The sequence below is a fragment of the Neoarius graeffei genome, chromosome 24 (assembly GCF_027579695.1).
Source record: "Neoarius graeffei isolate fNeoGra1 chromosome 24, fNeoGra1.pri, whole genome shotgun sequence".
Classification (NCBI taxonomy): Eukaryota; Metazoa; Chordata; class Actinopteri; order Siluriformes; family Ariidae; genus Neoarius; species Neoarius graeffei.
The window spans coordinates 39,079,913-39,103,497 of NC_083592.1; the positions used below are offsets into that span (position 1 = coordinate 39,079,913).

Genomic DNA, 23,585 nt, shown 5'->3' on the forward strand with positions numbered 1-23,585 from the left:
AAAGGTGAAAACTTCTTCCTGAACCGGTCCCGTTGTTACAGTTAACTGCACAACAATAAGGCATGTTGTGTGTTTTTTTTTTTTTTTTTTTTTTTTTTTTTTTTTGGGGGGGGATTCCCGAACGCACGTCTGCACTCAAGCCGAACGGCAATGCAAGTAAACGGAAGTGGACTCAACTCAAGCGGTTTGTTTGACTTAAATGACGTCACGCGCCGAATGGTCACGGAAATAGCCGAACAGAAATTCGCCATGAGCCACGCTAACTTATTTTAATTGTTACTTATTAACAATACTTCTTGGGACCAGAAGAAAATTTACAGAGGGTTTTTTAACATGTATAAAGTTTCAAATGTGCATAAAATTAAAACCGTTGCCTATGAGCTTTAAAGGTAGACTGCCTTTCAGATTTTTCAAGTTTAGGTTATAAAAAAAAATTTTCCCGACACCTAATTATTTTAGCCCTGTGATGACCTGGCGACTTGTCCAGGGTGTACCCCGCCTTTCGCCCGTAGTCAGCTGGGATAGGCTCCAGCTTGCCTGCGACCCTGTAGAACAGGATAAAGCGGCTACAGATAATGAGATGAGATGAGACCTAATTATTTTTGTTTAGTGGACAGAAAGCTACTGAATTCGAATCACAGACTTCCAATTTTATTAGTTTTTTTTTTTTAACAGAACAGTTAATGAATTTATGGCCAAGTGGCTCTAAATTCTCGGCTATTTTTTCCTGCTTCACCATGACCCAATTCAAGATACTACATCATTCATTATGTGATGAGCATTCCCCATTCACGCAAGGCATTGTGGGATACAAATTTGAAACAGGAGAGAAAAATGGAGGACGTGAGTGTGCGAATGAAACATGAAAGACTGACTACAGTAACAGAAAGCGAGAACAAAAGCCGTTATGTTGCGAAGGAAAGGAAACACAGGACCAAACTAATAAATATCGGCGGTCAGCGAGCACCTCGGTGTGATCAGCTGTTCGTTTAGTGACAGAATGATGTAACGGTCAGTGTAGAGTCAAGTGTAAACCTGCGCATGCGCACATGGGCTTCCTCTGTCTGCTTGACTGTGCGAAGCGAGCGATTTCATGGACATTATTTGCTCGGGAATCCCCTCAAATTAAATAACTTCCCAACCACAGTATGGCCTGATATTTTGCGAGATATTACAGAAATAAACGTATATATCACAATGACCAAATTTCAGAGGGAACTAAATTTCATAGATTTTTATGAAATCGAAAGGCCGTCTAGCTTTTACAACCCCAATTCCAAAAAAGTTGGGACAAAGTACAAATTGTAAATAAAAACAGAATGCAATAATTTACAAATCTCAAAAACTGATATTGTATTCACAATAGAACATAGACAACATATCAAATGTCGAAAGTGAGACATTTTGAAATTTTCATGCCAAATATTGGCTCATTTTGAAATTTCATGACAGCAACACATCTCAAAAAAGTTGGGACAGGGGCAATAAGAGGCTGGAAAAGTTAAAGGTACAAAAAAGGAACAGCTGGAGGACCAAATTGCAACTCATTAGGTCAATTGGCAATAGGTCATTAACATGACTGGGTATAAAAAGAGCATCTTGGAGTGGCAGCGGCTCTCAGAAGTAAAAATAGGAAGAGGATCACCAGTCCCCCTAATTCTGCGCCGACAAATAGTGGAGCAATATCAGAAAGGAGTTCGACAGTGTAAAATTGCAAAGAGTTTGAACATATCATCATCTACAGTGCATAATATCATCAAAAGATTCAGAGAATCTGGAAGAATCTCTGTGCGTAAGGGTCAAGGCCGGAAAACCATACTGGGTGCCCGTGATCTTTGGGCCCTTAGACGGCACTGCATCACATACAGGCATGCTTCTATATTGGAAATTACAAAATGGGCTCAGGAATATTTCCAGAGAACATTATCTGTGAACACAATTCACCGTGCCATCCGCCGTTGCCAGCTAAAACTCTATAGTTCAAAGAAGAAGCCGTATCTAAACATGATCCAGAAGCGCAGACGTCTTCTCTGGGCCAAGGCTCATTTAAAATGGACTGTGGCAAAGTGGAAAACTGTTCTGTGGTCAGACGAATCAAAATTTGAAGTTCTTTATGGAAATCAGGGACGCCGTGTCATTCGGACTAAAGAGGAGAAGGACGACCCAAGTTGTTATCAGCGCTCAGTTCAGAAGCCTGCATCTCTGATGGTATGGGGTTGCATTAGTGCGTGTGGCATGGGCAGCTTACACATCTGGAAAGACACCATCAATGCTGAAAGGTATATCCAGGTTCTAGAGCAACATATGCTCCCATCCAGATGACATCTCTTTCAGGGAAGACCTTGCATTTTCCAACATGACAATGCCAAACCACATACTGCATCAATTACAGCATCATGGCTGCGTAGAAGAAGGGTCCGGGTACTGAACTGGCCAGCCTGCAGTCCAGATCTTTCACCCATAGAAAACATTTGGCGCATCATAAAACGGAAGATACGACAAAAAAGACCTAAGACAGTTGAGCAACTAAAATCCTACATTACACAAGAATGGGTTAACATTCCTATCCCTAAACTTGAGCAACTTGTCTCCTCAGTCCCCAGACGTTTACAGACTGTTGTAAAGAGAAAAGGGGATGTCTCACAGTGGGAAACATGGCCTTGTCCCAACTTTTTTGAGATGTGTTGTTGTCATGAAATTTAAAATCACCTAATTTTTCTCTTTAAATGATACATTTTCTCAGTTTAAACATTTAATATATCATCTATGTTCTATTCTGAATAAAATATGGAATTTTGAAACTTCCACATCATTGCATTTCGTTATTTTTATTTTTTATTATTTTTATTTATTTTTTCGTTTTATTTTATTTATTTATTTTATTATTTGTACTTTGTCCCAACTTTTTTGGAATTGGGGTTGTATAATGAGAAAACAATACTTTCTCTAAAGTTACTCAGCATCTCAAAATAAAGAAAATGTTTCTCAGGGTTTCCAGAAAATCTGAAGTAGCCGGCTTAAAAAAAAAAAAAAAAAAATAGTAGTAGGCGGCTCTGGAATTTGTGGCACCATAGCTGCTGTGGCACGCCAATGGTGCACTAATGCTAGGGGGGGTCTGGGGCGTGGCCCCCCTCAGAAAAATTAAAAATTTACATGCCTTCTGGTGCATTCTTGGCTAATAAATTACTCACCATTTACCTGTAAAGTACTTACAAAATATGTATGAAATTCCCCTCCAGATGTGTGCGCGCGCGCTTGGCTTTCTCAGTTACCCTCTGTAGTATTCTGCCTGACTCTGTGTAACATAACTACATGCGCTACGGCGTGGTCACATAGTCCGGCTCAGCCAATCAGAGTGCGAGAATTGATCAACAAATATGGCGTCACTTCCGGTCATGACCCGAATCGAAGCCGGTTTTGTGGTGGTGTAATTGGATTTGCAGCAAATTATGGGCAGCGGAGACGATATAAATCGCTTGAACATTGAAAGTCAAGTTTTTATTTTTTTCTGGGATCGAATAACCAGCGCAGACCGTCTGTGTAGGCGGAGTAAATTGCCGGTGCTTGTCGACATCTCCGATTTCTTAACTTTTATGATACATTTACAATTTTGAGAAACTTTCTCCAAGTCTTAACTTCAAAATAATTAGTGGAAGAAACTCTTCTCCACAGAGAAAGGATTAATCTAGATCAGCCTTTCTCAACCAGGGTGCCATCTGGCTTCGTTAGGGGTGCCATCAAAAAATGATATATTCTAACATTGAAATAAATAAAATGAATTAAAATTCCAAAAAACGATAGTTACACTAATGTAGATCATCGCCGCCTCATGCATCATCAAAATTTGTCTCACGGCCCCCTTTCCCATGTCACAACGTCACTGCCGGGGTCAGTGTATGGTCAGCGTGACTGCGTATATTTTATATGGGGGTGCCTTGAGAATTTGCATCCTTCTGAAGGGTGCCGTGACTGAAAAAAGGTTGAGAAATGCTGATCTAGATCATCTCAACATACTCTCTAATGTTGGCCAATATTGTGTTTCTTTGCGTAATATTGTTTACTTTTTTTTTTTCTGTAAGCCTTTGAAATAGTTTTCATCTTTTGACCTGACGCTGCTAATTCTGCCAGTGTTTTCAGTGTTTGTTTCTGGTAGATCTCTTTACATAGCTATCCGAAAGAATCGGCACCTACAAAAACTCCCTTTTAAATAGTTTTGTCCAACTTTTATCACTTGTATGTATTTAATTTACACTATTATTCTTTTGTGAAATTCACACAAAACTAACTCCAGTAGTGTGCAAAAGTTTTAAGCACATGTAAAGAAATGCTGTCAAAAGAATAACGAAATGGAAAGGTTTCAGTATTTAAAAAATACTATAAGCAGCAGTCAGCCATAATTAAATTAAACAAAGTCGATATTTGGTGTGAGACGACCTTTTGGTAAAAATAATAGTCGTCTCAGGTACAGTGAGTGCAGTTTTATAAGGAAATGAGCTGTAGGTTTGACTGAACATCTTGCAGAACGAAGTCACACTCGCTTCTTAATTTTGCACCAAAACCCAGTAGCCTTCATTAAGTTTCTTTTTTAATCTGAAAAGGGCTCTCTTATGTAATACGCTGCTCGGATACAAACTTTTTTTTTTCCTGTAGCATTTAATTTTGTGCTGGAAAACGAACGTCTGGAACTCGAAAATATTTCTGTACTGACTCAATGTAGAATAGGGTTATGACTGTGAAAGTGTTTTCAAAATTTCTACTTTCCTGATGTTGCATTTGGTAAACTTTTACTCATATATATTACTTTTTTGAAGTTATTTTTATTGGGTCATGCAAAAACCTCCCGCATCCAACATCACCTCACTTTTGATAAATACATGTATATTAAATAAATAAATCATGATTATAAAATAAATTCATTGAAAGATGTGTAAAGTACTTTTATATAACAATAAATTGCTTAACAATTGTTGTAATAAAAATTATAATTGTTAATTAATACAAATTTAATAATTTATTTATAATGTATAATAATAATGTATTTATCAAAACTGAGGTGATGTTGGGTGCGGGAGGTTTTTGCATGACCCAATAAAAATAACTTCAAAAAAGTAATATATGAGTAAAAGTTCACCAAATGCAACATCAGGAAAGTAGAAATTTTGAAAACACTTTCACAGTCATAACCCTAATGTAGAAGTCATAAAATAGAAATCAATAAAGTTTGTATGAAAAAAATAGCGTGCCTAAGATTTTTGCACAGTACTGGGTAATTCCGCCCCAAATCACCAGATTTAGAAAAATGTTCGCCACTGACCAGCTCAGATTTGTTTCATACTTTCTGGAAATATTGTCAGTGTGCCCAATAAATAGTGTACAGAATTTTAGGCTTGTACCGTCATTAGTTTCTGAGATATAGGGGCTTAAAAAAAGGGGCGTGGCCCCAATTTCACTGTTAAAACGCGTGCTACAGAAAACGGACCTAACTTCCATAAGTCATTACTTTTAAACTATTCGTACAAGATACATGAAATTTTCAAGGACTGTTCTTCAATGCCAGACCTAGTTGCCTAGGGTACCAACTTCATATTTTGTGCATTTGCTCAATCAGAACAAGCTCTTTCCAGTGGTCTAATTGTTTTTGTGGTAGACCTTGTCATACATTTGCAATATGCATTTTAATTATAGGTGCAAAATGTTTTTAATTTTTTTATTTTTAAAGCCTAATAAATCAGAAAGTTTTGATTTCTTTTGAACACATACCTAGTTGCCTAAAGAGTACTATAACATGAGTAATAAATAAAATTTGAAAGACCTGGTGTGCTTTAATGTGGAGATATGGGGGGGTCAAAGTTGCTCCAAAGCACGATAGAAGACTTTTTTTTTTTTTTATGATTTTCAGCAAGCCATAACTTGGCAAATATTGAACTGTGAACTTTCTATTATAGTATTTAAAGGTGTCTGGCATTGAAGAACAATCCTTGAAAATTTCATGCATCTTGCATGAAAGTAATGAGTTATGGAAGTTAGGTCCGTTTTCTGTAGCACGCGTTTTAACAGTGAAATTGGCGCTACGCCCCTTTTTTAAAGTCCCTATATCTCAGAAACTAATGAAGGTACAAGCCTAAAATTCTGTACACTATTTATTGGGCACACTGACAATATTTCCAGAAAGTATGAAGCAAATCTGAGATGGTCAGTGGCGAGGCTTCTGGTGATTTCACATGGATTACTGTACATCTTCATAAATCAGGGTGTTTAATGTTAAGAGATGATTTTACCCAGAAGGTTGCAGCATGGTTGTTTCAGATGAATATTTACAAGCGCATCATATTTTTGCCTTATTGCTGCATAGAGAGAATCTCATTAGATATTTTGCCCAGTCGATGTTGCTCTCTCTTTCCTTCTTTTATTGTGTAATTGGATTTGCAACATGTCTGTGCAGTAATTCTCAGACAGTCCTGCAAATGAAAACGACATAAATTGGTTAAACCTCATACTTCTCCATGGCTCGTGGCAATAAACAACAAATTAACCCAAACTGGCCATCCGACGTCTCATTACTAACCAGCTTGTTTCGTATGTCTGGGACGCCCTCGTGCACCTCCATTTCCCCGAGGCACACATCCCTGTGAGATGCCAGCTCACGTCCTCATTCCCCAGTTTGCTCTGAATCTGGCCCAAGGAGTTAAGCTCTAGTGCAAAAAGCCCAAAGGCATGGACAGAATTGGACACGGTACATTTGGGCAGAGACTGAAAGCCTGTTTGTTTACTCAGACTGTCGTTATTATGCTGGTTTGACTCGGGATGAAGCGCTCATGTTGGGAGCTGCACTAGCACAAATCAGAATGGTGTCGAGAACATAGATCCCATTCAGCTGTACATGACGCATTAGAACACGTGTCTTTAGATTCGCATGGCTCAGTGGATCAATAAATTGGCTTGAATGCATCACTGAGTTTGTAAACAGGCTGTATTACTATGAGAGGCTGAGAAATGTAGCACTGATTCTTTCTCAAACAGTATATTGAAGTACAATATAAAAGCTAGACAGAATCTTGATGTAATCTTTCATACTAAGACCGCACCACACTCAGAAAGAAAGCTCCAGATGAAATTATAGATGATGTTTATCTCCTAGAACAGTTTTGCGCCCTTTTAATAAAATCCTTGCCGTAGTGTCTGCATATCTGGGAGAGATTTGTGTTGTAATGCCTTTTTTTTTTTTTCCCCTCCCCTCCAACAGTTTATTAATGCATTTTAATGTCTCAAAACTTGAAAGGGTAAAGTTCAGCCTGGGAAATCAACCATCATCTATAGCCCTTGTTACTGTTTCTTATGTTTTGTGGTGAAATATAACCACCCGTGATCATCCAAGGTTTTGTAATTTCTGCAGAAAGCACGGAGACGTTGCACCATTTAGTCGAGTAAAATGAAAGCGCGAGAGTGTTTAGACAGTGGCACACATTCAATTTCCTTTCTAGTCACCATCTGTTTCTAGTCTGCGGTTCTTACTCTCCCTGTCAAAGCACCTGACTTCATTTTTAGCAGGTGAGCTGAAATAATATTGAGGATCAGACTGTTTGAGTTATGTACTGGAATTCCAGGCCTAACATAAAAGATTAAAGGTGATTGGAAGATAAAGCTAGAAGATTGGGTAGAGTAAATTGATTTCTGAGGCGTTGGTGCAATTTATTTTTTTTTTTTTTTGGGGGGGGGGGGGGGGGGGTCTATGGATTTGGATGAGCTGCCTCTGCTTCTGAGTTTTTCATGTTTTACCCAGAGGATTAGGTTGTTCTTTTAAAGTTCATTGTAAGATTTAGAAAATATATCATGGCTGAAGTATGACTAAAAGCCTAAAGGTTTTAAGCTCCCAGGAAAGAACCACAAGATATTTGGAACCGGCCAGATTTGTGCACTAAGGAGATGGACATTCACCAAGCCTTGTATCTGCTGCCATAACATGGCATGCACTGAAATGTTGTGAAATAGTTGCACATTCACGGTCACCAATGAAATGAAATGCCTTTATTAAAGAAAGAGAGAAAATTGTAAGCAAAATACATGCACGGGTTGGTAGCTTGTAATATTGAGAGCCTATAAGAAAAGTTTCAGGCATTTTTGACCAGTTATGAGAAAATTGTGAGCGTTTTTGTATCGCTGCTGTAGTGCCACCAGTAGCCTGCCATGTTGCCTGTTGGAAGGGTGATGCGTGATGTCATTTGGGTGCATGGCTGAGTGTCGCTCTTCAGTAGTGAAGGCGCAAAGTGAAAGGTCTACTAAGGTGACAGTGTCTCTATTTTTTTTTCCTTCTTCTTCACTGTACATCTGAAATAGTGTATTGATGAGATGCGAACAAACCTGAACTCTTTATCTGTAAACTATGCGTTATACTACTCGTTAGGATGCTCTCGACTCATTCGTGAAAAACTTCATCAGGCTAGCCTACCGTAATTACTAGGGCTGTAACGATATGCGTATCGAAATTGAAATCGCGATACGCAGAGCCACGATCCGTATCGCGATACAAGAAGGCAGAATCGCGGTACACCCTTTCAAACTTCTCCTCAGCCAAAAACAGAGGCGCTTCCAAACTTCAATTTATGAATACTTTACTTTTTATTTAAATTACATTTTAAACTTACTTAAATTACTTTTATTTTTTTATATCTATTAGTAAGTCGTTTTTTCGCCGACCTGCGACAATCTTCTGCGAGTCACGCAACGTCCACACTCGCCACTGGCAGAGCATTCATTTCTTTTAAGCGGTCGCCATTCTGGTTGCGACGCGGGGAGCGAATCTGTAAACAAGCAGCTCATTGGCTGGCTAGGTGTGCCACAAGCCAATCACAATCACTTGACCGGAAAGGCATGCAGTGTTGCCAGATTGGGCGGGTTTAGGTGCTTTTTGGCTGGTTTTGAACATATTTTGGGGTGGAAAACGTTAGCAATATCTGGCAACACTGAAGGCATGTCTGCTTGGGCGGAAGCCTTCTGCGGCAGTTACATTTTGACACGCGAGCAATGTTTCACCATAAAAATTCCGTAATTTCCATCTGTTTTCCGCGATCACAGAAAATCATTGGCCCTATGAGAGTGAGACAGTGAGAGAGCCACCCCCCCAAAAAAAAAATCTTAACGGATTTACACGATTTGAAAAAATGACTTTTTCAGAACCGAAAAAAACAGAGCTTCCGGCTCAACAGTATTATTTTGAGAAATAAAACAATCTTTGGATATACATTTGTTCATTTTTGCATACATATTACTCATTCTCTGCAGTGGTCTGAATTATTTGTTATTAAATAGTTAATGTAAGTAAGTAAATGTTAATAAGTCAAATTTACTACTTTAAAAAAACATTTTAAAAAAAATCGTGGGCGTATCGAATCGTGGGTCAAAAATCGCGATACGAATCGAATCGTGAGTTGGGTGTATCGTTACAGCCCTAGTAATTACCGTGGTAGACGGTCCAACTCAACAAACAAACAAACACTGTTTTACTATACAGGACTCATGTGAACGTTGCAGGAGGATGCACTTGTACGGAAAAAGGCGGAAGTATTGCCAAAAACACCCGAGCTGCTGGTATGGTATGGATTTATTTGGTAAAATTCATACATGTAAAAGATACAGTATAAATAGCACCGAGGATAACACAAAGTATAAAATACACTTATTTCCAATGCATGATGGTAGCAGGAAACAATAAAATATCTCATCTCATCTCATTATCTGTAGCTGCTTTATCCTGTTCTACAGGGTCGCAGGCAAGCTGGAGCCTATCCCAGCTGACTACGGGCGAAAGGCGGGGTACACCCTGGACAAGTCGCCAGGTCATCACAGGGCTGACACATAGACACAGACAACCATTCACACTCACATTCACACCTACGGTCAATTTAGAGTCACCAGTTAACCTAACCTGCATGTCTTTGGACTGTGGGGGAAACCGGAGCACCCGGAGGAAACCCACGCGGACACGGGGAGAACATGCAAACTCCGCACAGAAAGGCCCTCGCCGGCCCCGGGGCTCGAACCCAGGACCTTCTTGCTGTGAGGCGACAGCGCTAACCACTACACCACCGTGCCGCACAATAAAATATAAGAGACAATAATACAATTTTGTCAATTTATAAACGATAGTCAGAAACAAAAAATATATGTACTAACTGTATCACAGAGTACAACTAGATTACAGAAATAGCACCAAAATTATTAAAAATTAGTTATATCCTGAAGGGGGATGATGTCGTGGCGATGTCTGTCCGTCCCGGGAAGGGTACTCGCCTTCTGAAATCAACTCCTCTCTCAATTTTTGGAGGAATTTCATGAAACTTGACAGGATTCTTTGTTGTATGTCAGTAATACACGTATTGCAATTTCGTTCAATTCAGTCGCATTTTACCAGAGTTACAGCCCTTGATTACCAAACTTGTACTTTGACAATTTCATGAGGGTATATTAAGCACTTGTAGCATAGATATAGTTGCCAGCGGGGGATATTGTGCTCTCAGAGCACTCTTGTTTAAAAAAAAAAAGGGAGGAGGGGGAAATAAATGGTGTTTTGAAGTTTTGTGCCTCGGGGCTAAATAAACTGAGTGTTATCTGGTTAACCTCCAGTTAATTTTTGTTAACAAAAAGAACTGATATATGGTGAAAAGGAAACTATATGATTTTTAACAAAAGCCAGAATTTTGAATTTATGCAAAGTTCATTTTAAATAGTTAAGATTTAGTTTTTAATTTGTTTTCTAAAAGATAAAGTTTAACTTTTTTAGAAAAGGAAAAATTGCATTGTTAGGCTCATCTCAACTAATAAATAAAATATAACAAGAAAATAACATGCGAGTAGTTATTCATATCACATGTACTTTGTTTTACGCATAGCATAATCGGTGAAGCATTTTTGTGTAATCGTGTGTATGCTGTAATCTTTTATCTGCATGTTGTGTAATAATATAAATAAGAAGAATAATCGCTATTGCTAGGCCTGACAGCGCGCCGTAGTGCTGATGAACCTCTCGTACGTTTGGATGGGAGAACGGCATGGTTTCCTTTGGCCTTTAAAGACATTTAAAAGTGTTCTACATAATCTACATAAAACTAGTGTCTGTTCAAGAATAAATAACAGATTTACCGAATATATTGTTAATTTTGTGCAGCGTTGTGATGAGCTTTTACTTTAAGCATTTTTTTTAATGTTGTGTAATGCAATACACCGACTTCACGGGTGACACCATCTTGGGTTTTTTAGTGGTATTTTTCACCGGTCCATGTGTTTTGTTGTTGCTTCCAGCTCAGTCGTCTCCCTTTTCCACCAAATCAGTTCCAGGGCTGGTTCGGGGCTGGTGCTGGTTCACAACTCGTTCAACTTGCGAGCCAGCTGAGAACCAGTTTGCTTTTCCATAGCTCGCGGTGCTAAGGGGAGCCACGTCAGTTACGTCGCTGTATACGTCAGTTATGTCGCTATGTTTGCATAAACCTTGGCGCGAATATCAAAGCAAAAACAACACGGAAGAAGCAGCAGCAGCAGCAACAACAATAATAATAATGGATGACTTTGCGTTTGTACAGCTGCTGCTTCTCGTCGCTTAAAAATGGCGACCTTTCGCGGTCTTGCTATTGTTGTTGGTCTTAACAACTCCGCCCCCCCCGCTGACGTAAGCGGTTCTTTCCTCTGGCCCAGCAGAGAGTTGGTGCTAGCCTGGAACCGGTTTTTCTGGCCCCAGAGCCAGTTCTTTCTCAGTGGAAACAGAAAACCCGGTTCCAAACTAAGCACTGGCCCCGAACCAGCCCTGGGACTGCTTTGGTGGAAAAGGGGCACCTGTGTTGGTTCAGTCAGGTTGAAACTCATGATTCCCACCTAGTGGTCAAATCTCTCATGTTGACTTGATTTTTCCAATAAAATCAGCTGAACACTTTGCTGTTTAGCGCCCGCGAAAGATCAGATCACTGAGGAAAATTTTGTCCTTCCTAAAAAAAAAAATCAATGATTTTCCTAATTTTTTTTTCATGGAGAAAAAATGAGGTGGTGTATAAATATCAGTGATTCTGTTTTGAAGAGAATTAACAAAAGTTTGACCCTCTTATACACCGTGCATTCGAGCACCACCATCATTAGTCATGTTTGGTGTCCACAGTTTAAAGTGCATATTCTGGACCAATTTTGTGGGTTTTTTTTTTTTTAAATATGAAAGTACGTCCCTTTACACACTCATCCAGAAGGGTAATTTTGCACAAGGTCATCTGTCTACAGCAGAAAAAAATAAAACGCGTCTGGAAAAATCCCAAGAGAGTCTGTAGCCAGATTCGTGACGTTACCTGCGGAAGCGCCAGCGGGCTGCGAGAGCTTTGCACGGTTTCAGTGCACAGCCTGTGTAGACCAAGCGCTCCCATTTCTCTCTCATTGTCCGGTCTTTTGGGAAACGATGAGTACTAATCCCATCAAGATTGGTGTTGCTACACCCTCCGACGATACATCTGTTAACCATTTTAATAATTACACGATAACGTTGAAGAAATTTGCAGAAAACCACCAGGTCGTTTTCTCATAAACAAACCAGCGCTGACGTAGGATTCAGAGGGAGGCGTCCCGCACGCGACGTCACGAAAATCAATGTTTCCCGGGAAATCCAAATGCCAAGGTTTTTCAGAGGCGGACCAATTCGCCTCAAATGGCTTGATTTCAACTGAATTTTTCTGGTATTGCGCAAGGTAAAAAAATTGCAGAGAATGCAGAATGTTACAGATATTTGACCAAAGTTTAATATAAAATAGGAGAATTACATTGATCTTGCTCCTGAATTTACCTGTGATATGCACTTTAAAGTGAACGTACCCACTAAATTCTGGTGTTTGTTTAAACACAAAGGATGGACCAATTTCAGTGATCTATTACTTTTAAGTCTTCTAGGTGCATAATTGTGATATAAAAGAAGCCTTTATCTGTAATTCTTATCCTGATACTCAAAATTCTAAATCTCTTTATTTTTGGCTTTTTGGTCTACTAATTTCTGATTGAGGTTTTTTCTCATGAATGGAAAATTAAACCAGTGGAAAATGATTGCTGCTTTGTGACCGGGGCAACGGACAGAAATAAATTTTATAAAACACTGGATTTTCAAATGTTCATAACTTTTTTTTTTTTTTTTTTTTTTTTTTTTTTTAAGACATATTTACAGAATTAAGCAAGTTTTCAATTCAGGTCTTCACGCTCTTTAATTTGATATGTTGCACAACACCACGACAACTACTTAAAAAAATGGCCTGTCATTGCTACTATTGCTGGGTTTCACGTGACGTCACATCCGCCTCATTAGTTATTCAAAACTTTATCTGGTGGTCTCCCAAAGCTCAGTTGACAAAGCGTTTGTACGGAGAAGGTGCATTGCTCGCATGAAAAATGCCTTACGCTTTTAGGTTGTTCAAAACGATCAAACCATGAAACTGATAAAAGTTTCTTCAGGGTTCCCCGTGAACTAATAAAAAAGGGTGAACGAACACAGGATTTCACAAAAAGACGTCGAGAAAGGTGGCTTTTGAACCTCTCAGTGAAATCGAAGGGAGCCGAGTCGCAGCATGCTCGAGTTTGCAGTGATCACTTGGTGAAAGGTTTATATCCCTCTCGGCTATGTCCTTGGTGTTTTCCAAGTACTTTTCTTGCTATGTGTCGTTATTTTACGGTACTTTTTTTTTTTTTTTAGTCACGAAGCGCTAAAGTCCCCGGCTGTTTCTTTGTTTACTCCTCACAAAGTTCATATGCATGAAGGTCACAACAAAATTCTTACCCAGCCATACAGTTACAATGCTCCATGATCACGTCTCCGTCTTGTTTAACTATTGCTGTGTTCACACTTATACCGGTACGAAAATGGTATAACTGTATCGGTACAAATTATACCAGTACAGTTTAGTGCATCTGTCCACACTATCGAGAAATGTTTGCGGTTTTCTTTGAGTAGTTGAAATGCGCGTGCGCGAAGTGTTTCCGTGGTTACCGAGTAACTTCCTTCCGAGAATACATGGCATCCATTATTTCGAGATCTCGAGAAAACAAAACAATTATTCCGTGATCTCGAGAAAACAAAACAATTTATTTCATGATCTCAGCTGGATCACTGTATCTCCGTCGGTAGAGACGAAGCCGGGCCAGTCTTCTGCGGAGGTGCCGCGGACTAATTTTGAAATGATCCCTTATTAAAAGACTTAATGCAATCTCTCCCTGTGTCAACCCCTGATCAAAATATTGCCTTATTAGGTGATCGATTATTCCAGACAGTGTTGCCAGATACTGCTAACGTATTCCAGCCCAAAACATGTTCAAATCCGCTAAAATGCACTTAAACCCCCAATCTGGCAACACTGGCAGTTCCGTGTTCAAGCTGTTAGGCTTGCTCTAACAGACTGTATGGCTACAAACTGTCCGGCGCAGACCACTGTTTTGTAAGACAACTTATTTTGCACAATAATATTTTTCTAAAGTCCATTTTTTGCTTACAAAAAATTTTTTTTTTTTTTTGCTTACAATTTAACTTATGTCTTAATAAACACACACAAAGTTCAATTGTTTTGTTTTTATTGACATTCTTCAGATGTTGGACATGTACTGTATATATACACACACACACACACACACACACACACAAATACAATGACTTGTTTATGTACACAATTCACAGCTATGCAACAGCTGTACAGATGTATTTGGTGATACAGTAAGTGAGCTAAATTTTAACAGTGCAAACAATGCCACAAAAAGAAAAGATTCATGCCGTTGTCATGCCGACCGAGGCTGTTGTGTTTCCCTTGTGGTCTTGTCACTTCCGGAAGGGGCAGTGCTGAAGTAAGTAGCTCGAATACGTAGCTCAATAGGGTATACATGCACTAAGTAGCTCGGCAGAAATCGCATAATCTAGGTCGTGTAGCTCGATTCCGAGAAATCAAGTTCGGTTCAATTTCAGCCGAATTAAGGTGTATACATGGCATTTTGAACTTCGATTTCAGTCGAGCAACGGCAGAAATTCGATTCTCTCTATGTGCATGTAAACGCACTGACTGGCACATACAGCATGAATTACAGTCAATGCCTAAAACATTCTTCCGTCATAATACACAGTGGTAAAAGATTTCACGACGTACGTGACTCGTCCAAGGGCGTTGAAGGGGTTAACTTCTGGAGAATTAGAATAGATCTTGATCTAGCTAGTTCTTGGGAATTGTTTCACCTTTCCTAGTATGAAATTTGTTTCCTTGCTTATAAAGCTTCTCTTGTGTGATCCTGCAGGCCATTGAAGATGGCAACCTGGAGGAGATGGAAGAGGAGATCCGTCTGAAGAAGCGCAAGCGCAGGAGATACTTGGACAAAGGCAGCCGGCGGGAGGATGGGGAGAAGGCTAAAAAGAGGAGGGGACGACCTCCGGCTGAAAAGCTCTCCCCCAACCCTCCCAAACTCACCAAGCAGATGAGCGCCATCATCGAGACAGTCGTCAATTACAGAGACGGGTATGAGCACATAAACATCTCTCTCCTGCGTATGACTCACAGCTTCCTCGGTTTCACATTTGATCTATCGTATTGTTTTGACTGTCAAACCAAACTCTTTAGAATTCTACCACAGTCAGAACACTAACGGGGACGGCCAAGATGATGTCATTTTATTGGAGCTTATGTAATGTACTGAGAATTGCAGCACACATACGACTGACATTTTTGTTCCCTCTTTTGGAAAGACGGGATGGCTGCGATTCCATACTGGATGGGCTGTGCTGACTTGTGCTTGCTGGTTGTTCACATTTTTTTGCCCCTTCAATATGCCAATATTTTCAACCCTCATGGTTTCAGCAAAACACTGGGTGGTTGAATTTATTTCCTTAGCGACCTGGTGTTTTTGCATGTTCATTAAGGTGGACATTTGGCACAGCTTTTTGGCTCATCACACACGCTTTAAATTTGAAAGTCATCATACACAGGAATAGTCCAACATTATTTAATCGAGCTGAGATTACCATGAACTATGGGGAATTTCACACAGGGCTTTGGCTGGCAATTGCACCATGTGGCTGGGGAAGTCTGGGGCCGTTAGTTCAGGATAAATTAGGATTGTGTAAGCGCCATTTGACGGGTAAATGCAGTGGGACAACAGGACACTTCAGCAGCAGTCTCATGCTTGGATGCACACTTTAATTGCTGCTCACACTGCAGTCCCTTGTCTTTTTGGACATTTTACAAGATACATGATTCATTGTTCGTACATGGTTATTGATATATCTCAGAGGTTGACTCACGTTGTTAAAACTGATGAAAAACAAGTTAACCTAAATCATTTGAAGATGCTTCAAGAACGGTCCCCAATCTTATTTCGAAGCAGTTTTGAGCAGTTCTTCATTAAACTCAGTCCACTATTTATGGTAATTACTTTGACTGACTGTTCATTGTTTTTAACTAGTGCAGAAACACTACTTTTTTTTTTTTTTGTTTTTTTTTGTTAAATCCTGTCTACTGTCACTATATGATTTAAAATGGGACGTGGAGTGTGATGTTAAATGGTCATGAGCCATTTCAGAAACTCTCTATCCAGAACATGGAGGTGTCCTTCCACCGGTATGCTCCTCCTTGATTTAATCCTGAAGTGCACATAGGTGGGGTTTACATTAGACCGTATCAGCGGATCATCAGATTAGCGTTTTTAAAAACGATTAACGTGCACACAGCAACGCCAATACACGATTCGCGTGCACACAGCAAAGCCAATACACGGATACGCTAATCACATGACTAATTCGGCACGCAAGTTGAGAAATTGTGTGTCAGTGCGGCTCATCGCTTCCTCCTCAGCGGCTGCGCTCCAAATCACTCCGCCCTGAACAGCGAGTGCCCTCTGGAGGGTGCGCACTCCGGCCCTGCGCAGCTCACAGAGCGCGCGAGTGAAGTGCATGAGCAGTGATTCGGGACTGAGCCGCTGTGCGCAAGTCACTTACCACTTGCAAGTGGAAGGATGGCAAACCTAAAGACCATCGTAACTACACAATGGGCAGTATTTGCATCAGTATTTGCAGTATTTTCATACTTTTATACTCTTTAATGAAAGGTGATACAAGGCGGAAGTCCACGCCGTTTTTCAGCAGTCGCGTCACATGACCAACGCCAGCGAATCAGGAAGGTGGATGTCACAGTGATGTTATCCAATGACGACGCCAGCTAGAGCTCAGCACAGCGTATCCGCGTATTCTCAATGTTTACACAGCACCGGACCAGACACGATCTGGATTGAATACGTGGACCCTGGCGGATTCCCGTTTCCAGGCGTTTTAATGTAAACGGACAGTGCATCCGCGAAGAAAACGAGACAGATACGGTCTAATGTAAACTTGGCCTGAATCATGCGTGTTGAGTGCAGGCTGTGCTTCATGCCTTGCTGACGATGACTCTGCTCAGAGGAAGGGGAATATTATGGGGTTTTAAAGGGCATATTCTGGACCAATTTCATTTTTTTATATATGAAAGTATGTCCCTTTACACACTCATCCAGAAGGGTAATTTTGCACAAGGCCATCTGTCTACAGCAGAAAAAAATAACACGTCTGGAAAAATCCCAAGGGAGTCTGGAGCCAGATTCGTGATGTTACCTGCGGAAGCGCCAGCAGGCTGTGAGAGCTTTGCACGGTTTCAGTGCGCAGCCTGTGTAGACCAAGCGCTCCCATTTCTCTCTCACTGTCCGGTCTTTTGGGAAACGATGAGTACTAATCCCATCAAGATTGGTGTTGCTACACCCTCCGACGATACATCTGTTAACCATTTTAATAATTACGCGATAACGTTGAAGAAATTTGCAGAAAACCACCAGGTCGTTTTCTCATAAACCAGCGCTGACGTAGGATTCAGAGGGAGGCGTCCCGCACACGACGTCACGAAAATCAATGTTTCCCGGGAAATCCAAATGCCAAGTTTTTTCAGAGGCGGACCAATTCGCCTCAAATGGCTTGATTTCAACTGAAATTTTTCTGGTATTGGGCAAGGTAAAAAAATTGCAGAGAATGCAGAATGTTACAGATATTTGACCAAAGTTTAATATAAAATAGGAGAATTACATTGATATTGCTCCTGAATTTACCCGTGATATGCACTTTAAGCTAGTGGTGCAAATACTTGGTTACACATGTTGAGATTGCATCATGATGTTGTTAACACTTGCTTTTTTGCAACAGTATGTCTTACTGTATTGTTTATGGCAGGATAGATAGATTTATTATCAGGCTTTCGTCTAAACGGGGGAACAGGGGCGCTGCGCCCTCTTACTCTCGGCGTGCGCCCCCTTACCGACTCCGTGAAAGCATCCCAGCAGCACTACGTGACAATGTGTCTGATCATCAAATATGTTATAATTGCTCCAAAAATATTCCAATCATAGTAGATACACCGCCAGACGGTGCAAAAACAATCCGAATTGGTGTTTTCCAGACTGAGGCGCCATGTTGTTTAGTTGTTTCCTTGTCGCGGCTGCTCTCGCGAGATTTGACATGGGTTACATACAAGGTCAGCTGACTTGTAGAGCGAGATTTCTTGAGACTGAATGACCTTTCACCCACCAGCGCGGGAGCTTTTGACAGAAGTAGTTCGCGAGTTGTTTTTGTTGACACTTGGGCATTTAAAGATGTCATCCCGCGGCACGAAACGGAAGAAAGCCAAAGACTGTCCGGGGCAGAAGATGATTACTTCTTTCTTTTTCAATGTTGACAGACAATTTGTTACAATTTCCCTCTCAGATAGCCTCAGAATGTCCCATTGGAGCATTTTTCAAAGGCTTTGCACGGCGGGGGGGGACAACCGGCACCATCCCCCCCCCCCCGCTTCGCTCCCTCACCATGGTGAGCGCCCTCATACTAAATTTTTCTAGAAAAAAACCTGTATTATTATTATTATTATTATTATGGTAAAATTACCTGCAAGTAGGACAATATACTAATGTACAATTGAACTAAATACATGAAACTAAACCAAGGATGGCACAACAAAGTGTAAAACACTTATTTCCATTGTGGTCCTAAGAAAAGTTTCAGGGTGGCACTATGCTGACACTTTAATAATAGAATTAAGTGTATTATCAGTACTAAATTTGTACAAATAGCACTGAGGAGAATAAACTTTAAAGGCACCAAAAAAACCCTAAATTGCTGGCTAAACATGGATATCAAAGGCAAGATACAATAGTAGTATAATGCACCCAAGAATAGCACCAATCACCACAGAAGGATCACATCAGGAACACTATCGCAGAACATGCAGAAGGCTAACCAACCGCAGACTAGTTAAATTAAACTGGCCAAAATAATTTAAAACTGCCCTCTCTCCACTGTCTGAAACAGTTAAATAAATAAATAAATCAATCAATCAATAAATGCTGTTCTACTCGTGTTATGCACTGTGCATCTCTTTGGTGGTGGTGGAGTAAATTATACCCCATTCCCACTCGCACTGAAAGCCATATATTTTCCGTTATTATGCTGCAATTGTCATGTGGGAATGGGAGCAAAATGGCAGAGTTGAAACTTTAATCTACCCCCTGGCAACCTATTAATGTTTACGGAAATCTTTTGGCGTGGGGCTCGGAACCATCAGATTTGCATGTTTTGGCCAGTAGTGACTTTACTGACAGTGATGTAAATAATGATATTGTGATGGAAATACTCCTCCTGCCACAATGTAAAACAACAAGCAAAGAAAACATCAGCAGATAGAAGCAAAAATGTTACAACCCCGATTCCAAAAAAGTTGAGACAAAGTACAAATTGTAAATAAAAACGGAATGCAATAATTTACAAATCTCAAAAACTGATATTGTATTCACAATAGAACATAGACAACATATCAAATGTCGAAAGTGAGACATTTTGAAATGTCATGCCAAATATTGGCTCATTTGAAGTTTCATGACAGCAACACATCTCAAAGTTGGGACAGGGGCAATAAGAGGCTGGAAAAGTTAAAGGTACAAAAAAGGAACAGCTGGAGGACCAAATTGCAACTCATTAGGTCAATTGGCAATAGGTCATTAACATGACTGGGTATAAAAAGAGCATCTTGGAGTGGCAGCGGCTCTCAGAAGTAAAGATGGGAAGAGGATCACCAATCCCCCTAATTCTGCACCGACAAATAGTGGAGCAATATCAGAAAGGAGTTCGACAGTGTAAAATTGCAAAGAGTTTGAACATATCATCATCTACAGTGCGTAATATCATCAAAAGATTCAGAGAATCTGGAAGAATCTCTGTGCGTAAGGGTCAAGGCCGGAAAACCATACTGGGTGCCCGTGATCTTCGGGCCCTTAGACGGCACTGCATCACATACAGGCATGCTTCTGTATTGGAAATCACAAAATGGGCTCAGGAATATTTCCAGAGAACATTATCTGTGAACACAATTCACCGTGCCATCCGCTGTTGCCAGCTAAAACTCTATAGTTCAAAGAAGAAGCCGTATCTAAACATGATCCAGAAGCGCAGACGTCTTCTCTGGGCCAAGGCTCATTTAAAATGGACTGTGGCAAAGTGGAAAACTGTTCTGTGGTCAGACGAATCAAAATTTGAGGTTCTTTATGGAAATCAGGGACGCCGTGTCATTCGGACTAAAGAGGAGAAGGACGACCCAAGTTGTTATCAGCGCTCAGTTCAGAAGCCTGCATCTCTGATGGTATGGGGTTGCATTAGTGCGTGTGGCATGGGCAGCTTACACATCTGGAAAGACACCATCAATGCTGAAAGGTATATCCAGGTTCTAGAGCAACATATGCTCCCATCCAGACAACGTCTCTTTCAGGGAAGACCTTGCATTTTCCAACAAGACAATGCCAAACCACATACTGCATCAATTACAGCATCATGGCTGCGTAGAAGAAGGGTCCGGGTACTGAACTGGCCAGCCTGCAGTCCAGATCTTTCACCCATAGAAAACATTTGGCGCATCATAAAACAGAAGATACGACAAAAAAGACCTAAGACAGTTGAGCAACTAGAATCCTACATTAGACAAGAATGGGTTAACATTCCTATCCCTAAACTTGAGCAACTTGTCTCCTCAGTCCCCAGACGTTTACAGACTGTTGTAAAGAGAAAAGGGGATGTCTCACAGTGGTAAACATGGCCTTGTCCCAACTTTTTTGAGATGCGTTGCTGTCATGAAATTTAAAATCACCTAATTTTTCTCTTTAAATGATACATTTTCTCAGTTTAAACACTTGATATGTCATCTATGTTCTATTCTGAATAAAATATGGAATTTTGAAACTTCCACATCATTGCATTCCGTTTTTATTTACATGAATTGTACGCTATATACGGTCTCGCGTGTTTTCCGTCTCAGTGTCTGTTACTTTTTCTGTTATGGAAGGGAATAAAAACTGATCCATTCTGTTTTATTTTTACCTCATACAATAATGAATTTCATATGTGAAGACGGCTTTAGAAATAAGGAGTAATTTCAATACAGTAGCGAAGTGACTTTATTTACTTTAATCAGATTTTCAGTGCATCAGAATTTTACATTATAGTTATTTGGTGGTGTTGACTTTTAATTGCATAATGAATCGGACACTTTTTAATGGACTCGAACACTTGCGGTAGCCTATGACGCTTTCTCTCACAACAGTTTTTGCCACTTCCTCTGCACAGAGCTAGTGCAGCTCAGTCAGGTTTATGGGCCTCCTTGCTTGAGCATGCTTTTGCAGTTCAGTCCACAATTTTCTATAGGACTGAGGTCAGGGCTTTGTGATGTCTACTTCAATACTGACTCTATCTTTAAGCCATTTTGTTATAACTTTGAAGATATCCTTTGGATTATTGTCCTGCTGGAAGACCCAGTGGTGACCCAAGTTTTAACTTTAACTGTCTTGAAGTGTTGTTGTTTTAGTATTTCTAGACAATCTTCTCTCCTTATGATTCCATCTATTTTCTGGCGTGCACCAGTACCTTTTCCAGCAAAGCACCCTCATAACATGAAGCTTCCATGCCTGTGCTTCACAGTTGGGATGGTGTTCTTCAAATTAAATCCTCACTTTTTTTTTTTCCTCCATACATAGCGCTGATCATTATGACCCAGCAGTTCAATTTTTATTCTCTCAAAATCTAGGTCTTCATCCTGGTGGTCACCTTGCAAGCTTCAGTCTGGCTTTTTTGTCTCCGTCTTGGACTATGGGCTTCTTCCTTGTGCAGCAGCCTATCGGAACATGTATCTATTTGGCTCCTGATGCTTCCAACTCTTTCACAAGTTCCTTTGTTGTTGTGTTGGGGTTCAGTTGAACCTTTCAGAGCAAAATTCGTTCTTCTCTGATGTTAGTTTGTGCCTCTTTCCTGAATGTTGCAGTATCTGTGTGGTCCTAAGATATTTATTTTTGCATGCAGTTGTTTGTACAGATGTTTTTGGTACTTTCAGTTGTTTGGAAATTGTTCCTAAGGAGGAGCCGGATTTGTGGAGTTCTGCATTTTTTTATTTCCGAGGTTTTGGCTGTTACTTTTGATATTCCCATTGTGTAGGTGGCAAAAAGGCACTGGCTGTAAAGGTAGGTCCTTAACTACAGCCACAGGTGCACTCCGAGTTAGCTTCAAATTGTGCCATTGGCCAACCAGTAGCTTCTAAATCATCCATGCATTTGTCTCCTCACGCCTGGACTATGGTAATGCTTTGTATGCTGGCATAAGCGCTACTGCCCTCTCACGCCTACAACTAGTTCAAAATGCTGCAGCCCGCCTTCTTACTAAAACAAGAAGGCGTGAGCATATTACACCGGTGCTGGCTGCCCTCCACTGGCTCCCTATACAGTATAGAATACATTTTAAGATTCTTTTATTTGTTTTTAAATCTTTACACGGGTTGGCACCATCCTACCTGGCTGATCTTTTAAAAATTCACACTCCCGCCAGAGCACTGAGGTCAGCTGACCAACTACTACTAGATGTGCCCCCCTCCAGACTAAAGAGTAGAGGGGACAGGGCCTTTGCTGTCATTGGCCCTAAACTCTGGAATGAGCTCCCTCTTCACATCCGCCTGGCCCCCTCCTTGACTGATTTTAAAACCTACCTAAAAACACATTTCTATGCACAGGCTTTTAACTCTATAAGACCTTAGTCTCGTCTGTTTTAATATACCTAGGGCTTTTGAGGTTTTATTTTATCTATCTATGTCTGAAATCCCGCTTTTAACCCATCTTTTATTGGCAAAATTGTCACTTTGTTTTATTCTTTTAATATATTTATATTCCATCTACTGTAAATAGCCCCCCTCTTGTGTTGGTATTTTATTATTGTTCTCCTATGTGTTTTATGGTTGTTTTCAAGTCCTGTGTGTCTTTCAAGTCTTGCGTGTTTAGGGCCTTTTGTCAGCACTTTGGTCAACTGCCCTGTTGTTGTTTTTTAAAGTGCTTTATAAATAAACTTTGACTTGACTTGACTTCTAAATGTTCATCAGTTTCTGGAAACTTGACCCTCTAGAATTCTGCTATAGCAAATTAAAGCTGAAGTAAATCTGCCACAGATTGATTGATTGTTTTAAAATGGCTGATGATGTGAAAAAAGTAGGTGCCCTAATAGACCTAACCCA

General features: G+C 40.3%; 1 protein-coding gene across 2 annotated transcripts in view; it reads left to right on the plus strand.

Moving 5' to 3' along the window:
* The window catches only part of smarca2 (SWI/SNF related, matrix associated, actin dependent regulator of chromatin, subfamily a, member 2), a 147,217-nt gene that overhangs the window by 103,931 nt on the left and 19,701 nt on the right, over nt 1–23,585 (plus strand). For both annotated transcript variants that reach the window (XM_060907217.1, XM_060907218.1), the window contains exon 29: nt 15,283–15,500. In XM_060907217.1, coding sequence (XP_060763200.1) covers nt 15,283–15,500 — 218 coding nt within the window. The remainder of the gene's footprint in view (nt 1–15,282; nt 15,501–23,585) is intronic.